The sequence below is a fragment of the Ursus maritimus genome, unplaced genomic scaffold, assembly GCF_017311325.1.
Source record: "Ursus maritimus isolate PB19 unplaced genomic scaffold, ASM1731132v1 scaffold_31, whole genome shotgun sequence".
In the NCBI taxonomy this organism is placed as follows: domain Eukaryota; kingdom Metazoa; phylum Chordata; class Mammalia; order Carnivora; family Ursidae; genus Ursus; species Ursus maritimus.
Window position 1 is genome coordinate 20,750,810 of NW_024425675.1, and position 13,969 is coordinate 20,764,778.

At 55.8% G+C, this 13,969-nt stretch overlaps 1 protein-coding gene across 1 annotated transcript in view; it reads left to right on the forward strand.

The window, feature by feature from the left end:
- FRMD4A (FERM domain containing 4A) overlaps positions 1–13,969 on the forward strand; it is a 746,022-nt gene that overhangs the window by 717,414 nt on the left and 14,639 nt on the right. Inside the window, 7 exon segments of the mRNA XM_040645388.1 lie at positions 1,532–1,760; positions 4,070–4,126; positions 6,432–6,669; positions 7,460–7,627; positions 9,594–10,381; positions 10,384–10,436; positions 12,461–12,561. Coding sequence (XP_040501322.1) covers positions 1,532–1,760; positions 4,070–4,126; positions 6,432–6,669; positions 7,460–7,627; positions 9,594–10,381; positions 10,384–10,436; positions 12,461–12,561 — 1,634 coding nt within the window.

The following is a 13,969-nucleotide window of genomic DNA, read 5'->3' on the forward strand; positions in this document are numbered from 1 at the left end:
CCTGCCCCTGCATGTATTGGTCCACAGTTAGTGACAGGAAGCACCCCCGAGTCTGCATGAGCTGGTGCAGAGATCCTCTACGAAGGAGGGGCCCCCAGGCCCAGCTCTGTCGCTGCCTCTGGTTCTCCTGGGAACGCACTTGGCTTCCCTGTCCACACCACAAGCAGCCATCTGGACTGCCAGGGCCAGTGGCCTTGTGCGTGTCTGTTTCAGGAGTTCGAACTGATCCTGGGCTCCCACCCTCGGTCAGGTCCCGGGCCAGGGCCCTCCTCACCACCCGGGAACAGCTGCTTCTAGCGAAGCCTCACAGACCAGCCTTTGTCCTTGGTGACTTGTTTGTTTCGAGACCCCGGGCGGGAATCCATCTTCATGTTCCCCTCCCTCCGGAGAGCGAGTGCAGCCAGCATCCGAAGGACCTGGAAGGAAGTTATCATCTCCGAAGCAGCTCTGTGTAATCTCCGTGCTCCCCCCTCCTGGTCCCTGCTCCCCCCTCCCGGTCCCTGCTCCCCTCAGGCTTCAGGGGTTCAAACACAAGTGAATCCGGCTGAGAGTGCTGTGCCGAATGGAGGCTCCTGGCCATAATAATGGCCTTTATTATCCGGCCATTAACCGGGAAGATCAGCCCGTTCCCACAAACATGGCGATGGGCTCCCACGGTCCGTTCCGGTCAGGTTTTTGCAGCGAGGTGGGCAGCCTGCAGGCCGTCCCCGTTCATCTGCCCAGTCCTGGTGGCCACAGCCTCATTTCTCCTGGGACCAAAACTGTCTGAGGTCATATTCACCCATCGGCTCCTTCTGGCCAAAGGCAGGGGTGGAGGCCACAGGGAGGTGCCCGAGGGGAGATCGGAGAATCCCCTGAAGCCATCCCGGGAGTGGGGGCCAAGCTCCTCCGCCCTCCCGTCCATGCCTGGCAGCCCATCGCTGCTGCAAATGGGCAGGCGTGAGGACGGCTGGAGCCTGCAGAAAGGGCTTCCAAAAGAGACGCCGGTAAAGTAGGGTATGTCCCACCACAAAGGGCTCAAAATACGCGAGACAGAGGGCATGTGGGAGCTCCCTGCTGCAAACCCGTAGAAGCCTGCTCTGGAAGTAATGGTGTATCGTCAGCCCAAGATGGCAAGGAGACGCCAACCAGACAGGCTCTGGTTCCCACGAGGGTTTGGTCTTCGGGAAGCTTGCTGTGGAGAGCAAGGAGATGAAGCCAAGTGATCCCTGCCTCCAGTCTGCTGCAGGGAAGCTCTGCTTCTGGACGATGCTGCCCGTGCAGCTGCCAACACTTGTCTCCGGAGTGTAACGGGCCGAGGGTCTCGAACGTGGGAGTGCCCAGGGCCTGGCCACCGTAGATTTTAGGAAGGGGGCCATTGCGGGGTCAGACAAGGGTGGGGCTAGGTACAGGGAGTGCTGGTTTCCTAGTAGGAGAGTCTCCCAAAAAGGAGGGGCAGGGGCGGGGAGGAGGGTGCCTGGCTCCCTTAGAGGCTTGCTTAGCACTTAGCGTCCCCCGAAGTGTAAGCAAGCTCCATCTATCCCGCCCACAGGAGGCCGAGCTGGAACGCCTGGAACGAGAGTTTGCCATTCAGTCCCAGATTACAGAGGCCGCCCGCCGCCTCGCCAGTGACCCCAACGTCAGCAAAAAACTGAAGAAACAAAGGAAAACCTCTTATCTGAATGCACTGAAGAAGCTGCAGGAGATTGAAAATGCCATCAATGAGAACCGCATCAAGTCCGGGAAGAAACCCACTCAGCGGGCTTCCCTCATCATTGCCGGTCAGTGCTAAGCCCGTGCCCCGCAGGGGCCTCGGGAATGAACCCCAGCCCCGGGAGCGGGTCCAAGCTGGCTCCCAGGGGGACCTGAGCAAGCCACCTAACTACCCTGGGCCTTATCTTTTTCATTTCTACTACTTTTTTTTTTTTTTTTGATTCATAAAGCAAAGCTAATAAGGCCTGATAGCAGATGAGAGCAATAAAGGTGCTCAGGTGCACAGAGGAAGGGCTTATACAAGTCAAGCCGTCCTGAGCACTGCTTAGTGCCCCCCGGGAGAGCCTGCAGCCCTGAGCTACAGGCTTGTGCCAACTCTCACCAGCAGCTGGGCTGAGCTCACCGTGCCCGTTCAGTCTTGCTGGAGTTGTCCAGGCTCTGGACCCTACTCACGTCTGGATGGCTGGGGTACACAGCAGGCCAGCACCCCCGCCGAGCCTCTGTCCTCAGACAGACTAGCTCCCAGGGCTCCTGTCCCAGAGCTGAAGCCAGGGAGGACGGGGCCGCCCCACTCTGACTGTCTAGACCCCTGAGCTCAGGTCAGCAGGGGTTAGGAATCTGGGTGATTCTATTTGGTAAACGCCAGAAGGAAATACTGCCAAGTCCACCAACACCATCAAGTCCCCCCGAAGAGTTACAGTCCTTTATTTCTATGTTTAGCAGACTCTTTAGAATATATGTCAAGTAATTCTTTCATAGTTTACACGTCTAAAACAGGTTTGTTCTAGGAAGACCAAAAGTGGCATAGAGGTTCCCAGAGGCTAGGGCAGGCGGAAGGGGGAGTTAGTATTTGATGGGTACAGGTTTTGTCTGGAAAAATGAAAAAGTTTGGGAGACGGATGGCGGTGACGGTTGCACAGCGATGCAAATACACCGAATTGTACGGCTCACAGTGGTTAAAGCGGTAAATGTGTATATTTTACCACAGTTATATATATTACATATGTAAATAATAGACAAAATATAATTGTGCTACCTTAAAATGTGGGCTTGCTAGGGAAGCCATGCTATACCGGAAACTCCAAGACACCAGAAGTCAAGGCTCTCTGTCCCCTAGTTGTTCACGGTCCGCCAAGCAATACAAATAAAGTGACTTCCTAGTTGAGGAAAACGAGAGGCCGTAAAAAAAATCCGGAAATTTGAATAACTGTCTTTCCCCATCCTGCCCCCTCGCCCTTGGCCAAGACTTGTCCCTTCGTCACCCACTTCCGAACAGAGCTGCAGCCAGCCCTTGTCTGTATGATGTCTCTTTGGGGCCTCCTCATGGCCCTTGAAGGCCCTTGGGGAGTCACGGCTCTGCGGGAGAATCCAGCATGGTCACCAGAGCCCAGTATGGGGGGGGCACCGCGGGGCCACACCTGTCCCTGGCCGGCCACAGAAGAGCCAGCTTCCCCAGCCTGCCCAGGGAGGACTCTTCTGTGGGCCCCGCCTCCAGAGTCTGTGTTCAGATCTGTGTCTGTCCCCCCGGCACAGGGTCCCATCCAGGTTTGCAGCCATCTTTTTTTTTTTAACTGCTCAAGAGTATACCTTTTTATTGTGCTGTATTCTTGAAATGATGTTTCTGCTGTGCTTAAATTAGAGGGATAATTCCAGTTCTTCATAGTTCCTTAGCCTGGTGTTTTATTTCAGGAGCTAAAACTCTAAACTTGGAACTTAAGACCTGGACCTTTGGCTCCTTTTGCCGAGAGAGCAGAGCAGACAAACCACTCCTCCCTAGGTGGGCCTCAGTTTCCCCAGATGTTAAAGAGGGAGGATTATTTGGCTCCCTCTTGGGTGTGTCCTCATGGTTAACTACTATCTATAAAAATAAGCCTTGGAGAGAGAGAAGCTGTGCTTAGCAGCTTGTTTTCACTACTAATGACTTAAGAAGTTTATGGAGAAGACATTTATGGCCATAAGAGCAAAGCCAAGTTCCTCACCCTGGTTTCGCATGTGTGGAATAAAGAGCAGTTCGTATCCTTTGGTTCAGTTGGAACACGCCCTGAGATTGGGCCGGGACAATGATGTCGCTTAACCAGGCCAGGCGGCCTTTATCCTGGGTATTAAGCTACTCAGCACTGCCGGGTTGAGGGAAACAAGAGCGCAAACAGGCAGGCAGACACCGGGGCACAGCGCAGCATCAGGAGTAGGGGATGAGCCAGGGACCCACCCCAGGGACTGTCCAAAGAAATGCCAACCAGCATTTTGATTGTGTTTCATGCGCTCTTTCTGATCAGAAAGAGGAGGACGTGATGGTACTAAACGCATGATTTTTACAGAGAGGGCTTTGTCTGGGGAATGTGCGAGACTCATAGACTTTTGCTTTTTGTCTTCTCAGATGGAAATATTGCCAGTGAAGACAGTTCCCTCTCAGACGCCCTTGTGCTAGAGGATGGTAGGTTGTCTGTTTCCTGCTTCAGAACTCAGGCCCAGATCAGACAGGTCTTGAGCTGTGTGTCGTCGGGCACAGCTCGGTGGAAAGGCCAGAGCCAGGCTGAGGTGGCGGCTGAGTGCTCCGCTAGTGCCTCGTCCCCAGCACTCACCCGTGTGGTTGGGAGCGGGTGGGCACAGCGTCAGCTCATGTCTGTTGGAACTTGAGTGTCTCCTGTGGCCCAGACGTAGGGGACGAGGTGAGAGACCGTGAACGGCGTCCTGTGTTGCAGTTGCCAAAACCACATTTGTGACTAAACACCGTGGCAGTTGCCTTTTGAGTATTCATCATTTCTGGAGGAAAGATGTGGATTTTGTTTGGGTCACAAGTCAAAGATGGAAGCCTACTAGGAAAGCCTAGGGGTGGCAGGAAGAAAACCAGCCCTCCACGTCGTCCTGAGAAATAGTGAAGACGAAAGGGAAGACGTCCTTTTAGATTGCTGCTCAGGCCTTGAAACTGTCTTGCTCTTTTCCATTGACCTCTGAAAACCCAGCAGTCACCACTGTATTTTCTTGGGAAATTCTTAGGAAAACAGAACCGATCCCCCATACCCCAGCCCACCTCCCACCCCCAGCCCACCACCACCACCACACACAGGGGAAGAAAGAATTCCAGGCACAGGACCATCTCTGAGAATGCTCCTGTGGGTTTAAGCCATACTTGGAAGGCCAAGACATTAATGATATGGAAATACATTAAGTGGCAGTTAATTTTTTTTTGCCGTTTAGGGAAACCTCACGTGGGCAATGCTAAGAGGCTGTTCAGACAGAAAACATAAAACAGTCTACCCAACACAGGGTCATGATCGTTGCGAGGCTGGTAATAGTGCTATTGATTGGGGAGAGGCTGGCAGGGTGTTTACCCGCGGTTTTGGCCCTGCTCTTAGCAATCAGATCGTAATATTTTTATTGTCAGCTTCGTTACACGGGTGGGGGTGAGGTGAGGCTGCAGGGGGGGGCAGGGAGAGGTGTTTTGAGCATGGGAGATCCAGCCCTGCTTCTGGCCCCTGTGGACTGCAGTCTCTCCAAAGGAGGGAAATTGGACAATTTAGTGAGATTTCTTTGTAAGAGAAGAGTTGGGGGAGGTGCCTGTGTTGTTCGCTAACGTGGATGCCTCATTGGCCATTAGTCCCCGGACCCCCAGGTGCCCTGAGGGGCACTGCTGCCTCACCTGGACCCCCACTCCCACTGCAGTCTTGCCCCTTCTAGGGGCTCTTTCCTTTACTGATTTGAGGGGTGGACACACTGGATATCTCCCTCTCCCTTCACCCCTGCCTCGTCTCTCCTGCCTTGCCCGCTTTGAACCCTGCCAGCTGACTGGCTCTCAAACAGGATTTTCATCCTCACACATCCAGGCTTACGAAGTTGCAAAGTCCGCTTATGGCTTTCTGACCAAATCCCCATTCCTTAGCGGGAATCGAAGGCCCCCTGTCCGCTGGGGCACCCGGCTCATCTCCGGGGGACAGCAGGTCAGCTGCACTAGCCCCTGAGAGCAGCCCCCCCCCCGCCTCCTCACCAGCCGCCGCCCCAGCTGGACGTGACCCTGGGCTCTGCCCTTCCTCCTTTCTGCCCGTCCGCTGCTGAATTCCCCCCAGCACATCAGGTGGGATAGATCGTGACTCCCCTGAAGGCAGGGAGCAACCTGCCATTCAGTTAATACCTGTAACCCGTCTCCTTCCTGAAGAGCCTAAGGCAGGTCCAAGAGGCAAATGTCCAGGAACACGTTAGAAGACGAGAGAGAGCTGAGGAAAGCGGAGGGTGGATCCCCAGAGCCACCAACAGACAATGACACTCCACATACGTACTTTCTTTCCTTTCTTCGAACCAGTATTTATTGAGCACCTGCTGTGTGCCATCATTCTAGGCACTGAGGCGGTAGAAGTGAACCAAACAGAACCCTCACAGAGCTAAAACTTCCCCACAGCAAATTAGACGCTTACTGTCTACCGAAAGACGACAGTATAATCAGGACTCCATTCTGCCGTGTGGTATGGAGCCATCCTTTGCCGTGGGTCTTTAATGGAACTCGGGCTTCGTTCGGTCTGTAGCAAATCCAGAGTGAAACTCCTCTCCCCGCTGAGTGCCGCTTGAGGTGTTGGTGTGGCTTGTTCTGGTTTGACCTGTCTCGGCAAGTGGGGAAGCCTTGGGGTGCTCTCACTGAGCACGCCCCCGTCTGGATGGCAGGGGTGGATGTGGGCGGGGGTGGGCAGGTCTGTCTGGGTCAGTGGGAGGGACCCTTGCTCAGTTCGTCTCTCTCCATCTCTGCGCAGAAGACTCTCAGGTCACCAGCACACTGTCCCCCTTACAGTCTCCTCACAAGGGACTCCCTCCTCGGCCACCGTCACACAACAGGCCCCCCCCTCCCCAGTCCCTGGAGGGACTCCGGCAGGTGCACTATCACCGCAATGACTACGACAAGTCCCCCATAAAGCCCAAAATGTGGAGTGAGTCCTCTTTGGATGAGCCTTACGAGAAGGTCAAGAAACGTTCTTCCCACGGCCATTCCAGGTGAGCCGGGTGAGGGAGGCCACAGGAGGTCACGGGAAAAAACAAAAAACAAAGACTGTCCCAAATAGCATGGACAAGTCGCAGAATCCCATGGGCTGATGGCCTCCTTCCCAGGGTGGCCTGTCCGCAGTGCTGCTCTCACAGCGCCCTCTGCTGCTGACTCTGTCGAGGTGCAGCTCCGTCGTGCACAAGGAAAGGGGGTTTTGGGCTCACAGTGGGCACGTTGGCACAGGGTTAGAATGGTGTGCAATGACATGAGAGTTAAGGAAGTCTGGGGCAGCACTATGCATGGCAAGTGAGAGGCCACTCGTAGGAATCCCAAAGTGGCTCAGAACCTGCACCATCGTCCAACAGGATTCTGGAGCCAAACAGCTGTCATCTTAGCTGTGTGTTATCAGCTCATTACTCTGCTGATATTGCAGAGAGGGATTTTTGGAAGGCATTTTTGGTCCACTTCTCTGTTTTTCTCATTTCCTTTAATTATGCCCTTTAAAGCTCCCAGTGGCTGTCCAGACAGGTAAATATTGGTTGGAAAACAGAAACTGTGGTTGAGGGCAGGAACTACGCAGAACAAGGCTGAGGAGGGTGTTTGTCTCACACCACCATGGGGATCAGGGATGGGGACCCCCACCCACTCTGGGGTGATGGCGGAGTACCACAGTAGGAATCTGAGGGAGAGGTGGGGCGGTCCAGGGCAAGCTTTCCCGACATCAGCCCTGGCTAGGTGGCCCCCTGGGAAGAGGGACAGTTGTGTCTGGCAGTGACCAGCCTGGTGTCCTCTGGTTTGCAGCAGCCACAAGCGCTTTCCCAGCACAGGGAGCTGTGCCGAAGCCGGAGGGGGCAGCAACTCCCTGCAGAACAGCCCTGTCCGCAGCCTCCCCCCCTGGAACTCCCAGTCCAGCATGCCATCCACACCAGACCTCCGGGTCCGGAGTCCCCACTACGTTCATTCCACGAGGTGAGTGGACCAGGCCTTTGGGCCACTTCCTTCCCTACAGCAGACCTGCTTTTGTGAATCTTGGCATTGCTGGCCCCAAACTGGCCCAAAGAATTGGTGAACTAGGGTCAGGCCTGAACCAGCGAGGCAGGTTCTTGTTAAAGCAAAGCAGGATGAAACTCCGAGCTGGCAGCAGTCAGCCCATGTTAGCCACAAGGCCTGTTCTTATCCCAGTGGCTATGTCCAGTGGGTGCCAAGAGTCACCTGGAGAATCCCCAGGCTTCTGGATGCAATGGGCATGGAGGGAGCTTTCCTTTTTTTTTTTTTTTTCTTTAAGATTTGTTTAAAGTAAGCAATCTCTACACCAGACGTGGGGCTTGAACTCACAACCCTGAGAAGAAGAGCCCTGTCCTCTACTGACTGAGCCAGCCAGGCACCCCATAGAGGGAGCTTTGCTAATCAACATGGAGGCAGGGCGGCGAGCCAGAGCAGGGAAGCCTCCTGCACCCAGAACAACCTTGCACTGATGCGGGTGATCTTTATTCTGTAACCTTCACATAGCTTCCCACCGATGCCTCCCTTTATCCTGGACTTTTCAATGCCTCAAGGTGTAAATCCATTGTAGAGCAAAAGGAACACGCAAAAGTGAAGCTGTGAATCACACCTTCTTTTTCTGAAAAGAGGCAAAACCAAAGCCATCATTCCATTTTATCAAAAACTGATTGCCCAGGACTGTGGCTCAAAGGATGGATTTATATAGGATAAGATTGAGCTCTCCAGGCAAGATTGTCTCATTCATTCATTCACGCAACAAATATTTATCAAGTGCCTTTATCAGGTACCCCCGTAGGGGATAGAGCAGTGAACAGAACAGACCACAGTCCAGCTCTCAGTGGAGTGATATTTTAGCAGTGGGGAGTCACAAGAAAGAAAAATATATGTCAAGTGGTGATAAGCACAAAGAAGAAAAATGAACAGGGCAGGAGCCTACACAGTGGCAAGAAAGATTCTCTGTGAAGTGAAAGCATCAGGCACAGGGAAGTTCTCTTTAATAAGGTGACGTTTGAGCAGAGATGGGGGTGGATGGGGTAGCAAGTTCTGAGGCCATCTCGGGGAACGGGAGGGTCAAAGCGCAGAGGCAGGCCGGCACGTGGCATGTTCCCGGGAAGCCAGTATGGGCAGAGCAGATGATGGAGAGGGTGAGACCAGAGAGGAAACTGAGGACCGAGTCCTCGAGGGCCCCTCGCTGGGGACTTCACATTCTACCCTGAGTGACAGAACGGGAACTCACCTCTTCCTGTATTTGGCCAGTGGGGCCACCCTGAGTTTCACATGTATCCTAGCATTGTCCCCCGTGACAGAGATGGATGTTTATAGCGTGGACTCAAGGAGCCAAAGTAGTGGCGTGGTATTTGTACCAGTGTTGAGTGTTCCGTGCTCCAGCAGCCGTGCATTTTAGTCCCGAGGGAATGGAGACCCTTCTTGTGGGTTTCATAATAGTACTTGAACCCTGAAGCGCCCTCTGTAGACTGTTTTTTGATCTACAAAAAGGGGGCATTTCATCTGATTTAACATAATACTAGAACAGGGATTCTTTTGGTTCTTTGTATTTATAGAACCCCTTTCCACCATTAAAGACAAAACGAAGAACAGTCCAGGCTACTGGCCTGTTTTTTCAGAGGACACCCTTCTGTGGGTGCTGCCTTCTGTTCCACGCCCACTCAGAATCAGGTATCGTGGGCGAGGCCCCGCTGGCCTCCCGGGATCTGCGGTCCCCTCTGGCCCCTTGTGTTCACCTGGTGTCAGCGGGGAGCCCCGTGAGCCCCAGGGCAGTCCTGCTTCTGCCCGGTCTCCTAGACCCCCGTTCGCTGGCAGCTCCCGGCTGGGCGTTCTGCCCTTTCCTGGGTCCGACGACGGCAGAGCCCGCTCCCCCCACCCCATACTCCCTGCCCCGGACGCCGCAGACCCACCCGCCGTCTCCCCGCAGGTCGGTGGACCTCAGCCCCACGCGGCTGCACAGCCTCGCCCTGCACTTTAGGCACCGGAGCGCCAGCTTGGAGTCCCAGGGCAAGCTCCTGGGCTCGGAGAACGACACGGGCAGCCCCGACTTCTACACCCCACGGACTCGTAGCAGCAACGGCTCGGACCCCATGGACGACTGCTCCTCCTGCACCAGCCACTCGAGCTCGGAGCACTACTACCCGGCGCAGATGAACGCCAACTACTCGACGCTGGCCGAGGACTCGCCGTCGAAGGCGCGCGCGCGGCAGCGGCAGCGGGCGGCGGGCGCGCTGGGCGCGGCGAACTCGGGCAGCATGCCCAACCTGGCGGCGCGCGGCGGCGGCGCGCACGGCGTCTACCTGCACAGCCAGAGCCAGCCGAGCTCGCAGTACCGCATCAAGGAGTACCCGCTGTACATCGAGGGCAGCGCCACGCCCGTGGTGGTGCGCAGCCTGGAGAGCGACCAGGAGGGCCACTACAGCGTCAAGGCGCAGTTCAAGACCTCCACCCACGACGCGGGCGGCCTGTTCACGGGATTGAGCTGCGCGCCACGGCGAGCGGCGCTTGAGCGCCTGAAGGCCGGCGCAGTCCTGGGCGAGACTCCGTCGCTGCGAGGCGCCACCGACAGCAAGCGCGGGTCGCCAGCCGCCTCGACCGAGCTCCGAGCTCGCCAGTGGTACCAGCGCTCCACGGCCTCGCACAAGGAGCACAGCCGCCTGTCGCACACCAGCTCCACCTCCTCGGACAGCGGCTTCCCAGTAGCCACTCCCCAGGAGCACCTTTCGTATGGCCGAGGTATCTCAGGATGCCCCAGATGTGCAAGGCCACGCCAGGGTGAAGCTGCACCGCGCGGTCGCGGGGCCGGGACCTGGCGGCTTGTTTTCGGGGCTTCCGGGTTTGCTCAGAGAGCCTTAGTTCTAGAAACCTTGACGCCAGACAGGTGAGACTGGAGGCCTTTGGGGGGCCCCCTCCTTCACGCCCTCGGTTTTGCCCAGAGCGAAGACCTCAGAGAGGGTGGGACAGCGCTGGGTTAACTGGTCCCCATTTCGGCTTCCGAGGTCGGGGCGCAAACCGTCCCTCCAGCCACTTCTGGTAGGGACAGTCAGAGCAGCTCTGTGCAGACGGGTCTCGGCTTTAGCCATTGCAAGGTGCGCCTTTACCCTGGTGAAGAGACACTAGTTACAGACCCGAGTGGCCCCTTCCACAGGGACACTGGCTCTGGGCTTGGGCACCGTGTCCCCTGGGTCGGGCTGAGTGGCGGCTCCGGGGTGGAGACCAGAGCTCGACTGTTAGAGCTAAGTCCCAGCTGCTCCAGAGTTCCCAGCTCCGTGATGTTAGGAAGGTGACCAGAGGAATTTTTGTAAAGTGCTTTCAGTACTTGATACTCTATCTTAAAACCTTTCATGATCTAATTAAGGGTTACTTTTTATTCTTGTACTAAGAGCATTGAGTGGGGCCAGAATGGACACCACCACCCTTGGCTTCAGAAGCTACTTTCCCTTCTCAGTCCCTCTCTGGGAAAGAACAGTGGTGACAGGGCTCTCAGCACGCACAGAGGGGGACTGTGCGGCCAGGAGGCTCTGCTCAGACTGACCATAGGGAAAGAAAGGGGGAGGATGCTGAGATATATGATTTTTAAAAATAGAAAAAATGAGAGTAGCAAACAGAAGGAACTCTTGAGTCAGGATCCTACTTGTGATGGGAGAGAGTTAGGTGAGGGTAAAGATCGGGGGAAGGACAGAAGAGGGGGTTCACCTTTGGGGAACCATAAGGGATTCTTGGGACCTGGAATGATTGGGACAAAGAGGGAGGGACAGGCCGGTGTCCTGGGAGCACCAGGCCTCATGGCTCCTGCCTTCTGTCCCCGTTGACTCATTTGTTATGGCCCATCGACCAGATGACAAGTTCCAGAGATGAGAATAAAAGTGATTCAGGCAATCGTGAGAGAACCATGGACTTGAGGTCCTCGAACCTTCTCCTATGTTCCTCCTTCACCTGTTACCTAAGCCCAGGGAAATGTGCCCTGGACTCCCCGGGTGGATTTTGAGAAGGAACGAATTACCCATCACCATTTAAAGAGCACGAGCCTCCGGAACCGCGTTAGAAGCAGCAGCCGGCTGATGGGCACAGGAGTGTTTCTGTTCTTTCAAAACTGTAGCGCTCTTGGCTCCCCTGACAGAGATTCGGAAACTCTTTGGGAGCATATGTTAGACAACAAATTGTAAGAAGCCGTGTCTGAGGTTTACCGATGAGAAAGATTCCATTCCCAGGAAAGCAGAGGATGCATTTAAGGAGGGTTTACTTACTAGTGAATTTCCCAGCTAGAAAAACCCTGCCCCCCTCGATAAACTCCTGGGCGTCCGATTTGGATGAGCTCTTCTAGAAAAGCCCTGTACCCTTGGAAGCGTCCTCAAGGGGTCAGTGACAAGCCTGAAACAAGGAGCAAGTGCTGAGCACCTTTCTGGAAGTTCTCTGTTCATAGCACCATTTTCACACTGGGGCCACATCTGAGGACGCCCAGAGGTCAGTCTCCCTGATGTCCAGAGAAAGGGGCTCTTCCTGACTAGCCCCGCCCCGGTCTCCCTCCGAGCTCTGTGGGGCTTCAGATTTTCTGCCACAGTGGGGGCTGTCGCCATCCCTGTGGCCACTTGCTAGTGCACAGCAGGACCTAGGGATCCCCAGGTCAGCTTGACTCAGAATGGAGCCGCATGCTTTGGGGGAGAAAATGGAATTGGCCAAACATGGGGGGAAAGGCAGGTATCTCCCCACTGTGACCCCGCTATGGGGTCATAGCCAACATCTCCGGAAGGAAGCTTCTTCACCTGACCCCTGTCCCTTCTGCGTCACCTCTCTGCAGCTGCCTTACCTCAAAGCCAGAGAAGCTCAACACCGTCAAGTGAAATCGGAGCGACGCCCCCAAGCAGTCCCCACCATATCCTAACCTGGCAGACTGGGTGAGTCCCCCTTTTAGACCTCTTCCAGGCTCTAGAATGATCCTCAGCGTTCCTTGTCAGTTAGGAAGGATTTAACAAGTGTAAGACCCTAGTGACAGAAGGGTTTATCAGCAAGAACACGAGTGTGTGTTCCTGGGAAACCTCTTCCTTCCCCAGGCAGCCGTGCGAACGCCGTTCCCTCCCCCGCGCTCCTTTGCACCGCCTTGGGACGGCCCGTGGTCTCGCTCTCCACGCTGGCGGTGGTCCCAGGAACGCGGGGAAGGCAGGTGCCCGAAGGCAGACCGCACCGCTTTGCTCACAGTTCCAGGCGGCATTTGATTTGGGGTCTGATTCTCTCAGGCCGACTTGTAGGGCCAGGCGACGGGGGTCGGGGAGAGCGGATCTGAGCTCCGCACGCCGGACCCCGGGCGGGCTTCACGCGCCCCTCAGGGTGTCCCCTCCCGGGAGGGGAGGAACCACGATGCTTCGCAGGCAAAGGGCAGGAGGCTCGGGGCCCGTCTCCGTCCTCGGCGGCCGCTCGTTGGTAACAAACACGGGGGATCGGGTACGGTTAGCTGTAGTGACCCCGGTCCGGCGGACACACGTAAGCTGCCGTCCGCACAACTCCTACCTCTCCTGTTGCTCCTCAGATGTCGCCTCTAGCTGATGTCCCGTTCTGTCGGGGACTGAGAGGTAAAGGGGCGAGGGATCCCTTGTTCATGCCCGTCTGCTGGAGCGTCGGTGGGCGGTCTGGGGAATGGGACAGCTGTGCGCGCCGAGTCCTCGGACAGCGGCGGGACCGGGCTTGGCTCCGCTGACTGCGTTTCCAGCTCCCGGGCCTGACAGACACGACTTTGTTTCTGGTCATGTATCTGCGGTGATTTTCAGGCCAGGCTTGAGGGGGCCTTGGTATGTGATGGGAGTGAAGGGGGGCTAATGCTTATTGAGTGCTGGCTGTGTACTCAAAGGCTGGGAGCTTTTTCTAACACGTATGAGTTCATCTCCCGCTCACGGTGGCCTCGCAGCGGCAACACACGGATCTTTGGGTTTGATAGACGAAGCGCAGGGAAAATCCGTGCCCTGCCCAGAGTCACGCGGCTGAATGAAGCAGCATTCTCTCACCTCTGGGGCCTTGTTTTTTTCTACCAAGCCAGTGGTTCTTACAGTGCTGTCCCCAGACCAGCAGCATGAGCATCCGTGGCCTGGGATCTTGTGAGAAATGCAGATTCTGGGGCCCATCCATGACCTACTAAATTCGAAACTCGGGGGTGGGGCCGGGCAGTTGTGTTTGAACAGGACTCGGATGCCCTGCTGCCGCCGCCTCCATTGAATCAGAACCCGCAGTCCCAGCTGCAGGGATCTTGCGTCCACCCCCACTTCTTGGTCTGTCTTTGGGGCAGCAGCTACCCCCTCTGTCCTTATCCCAGAT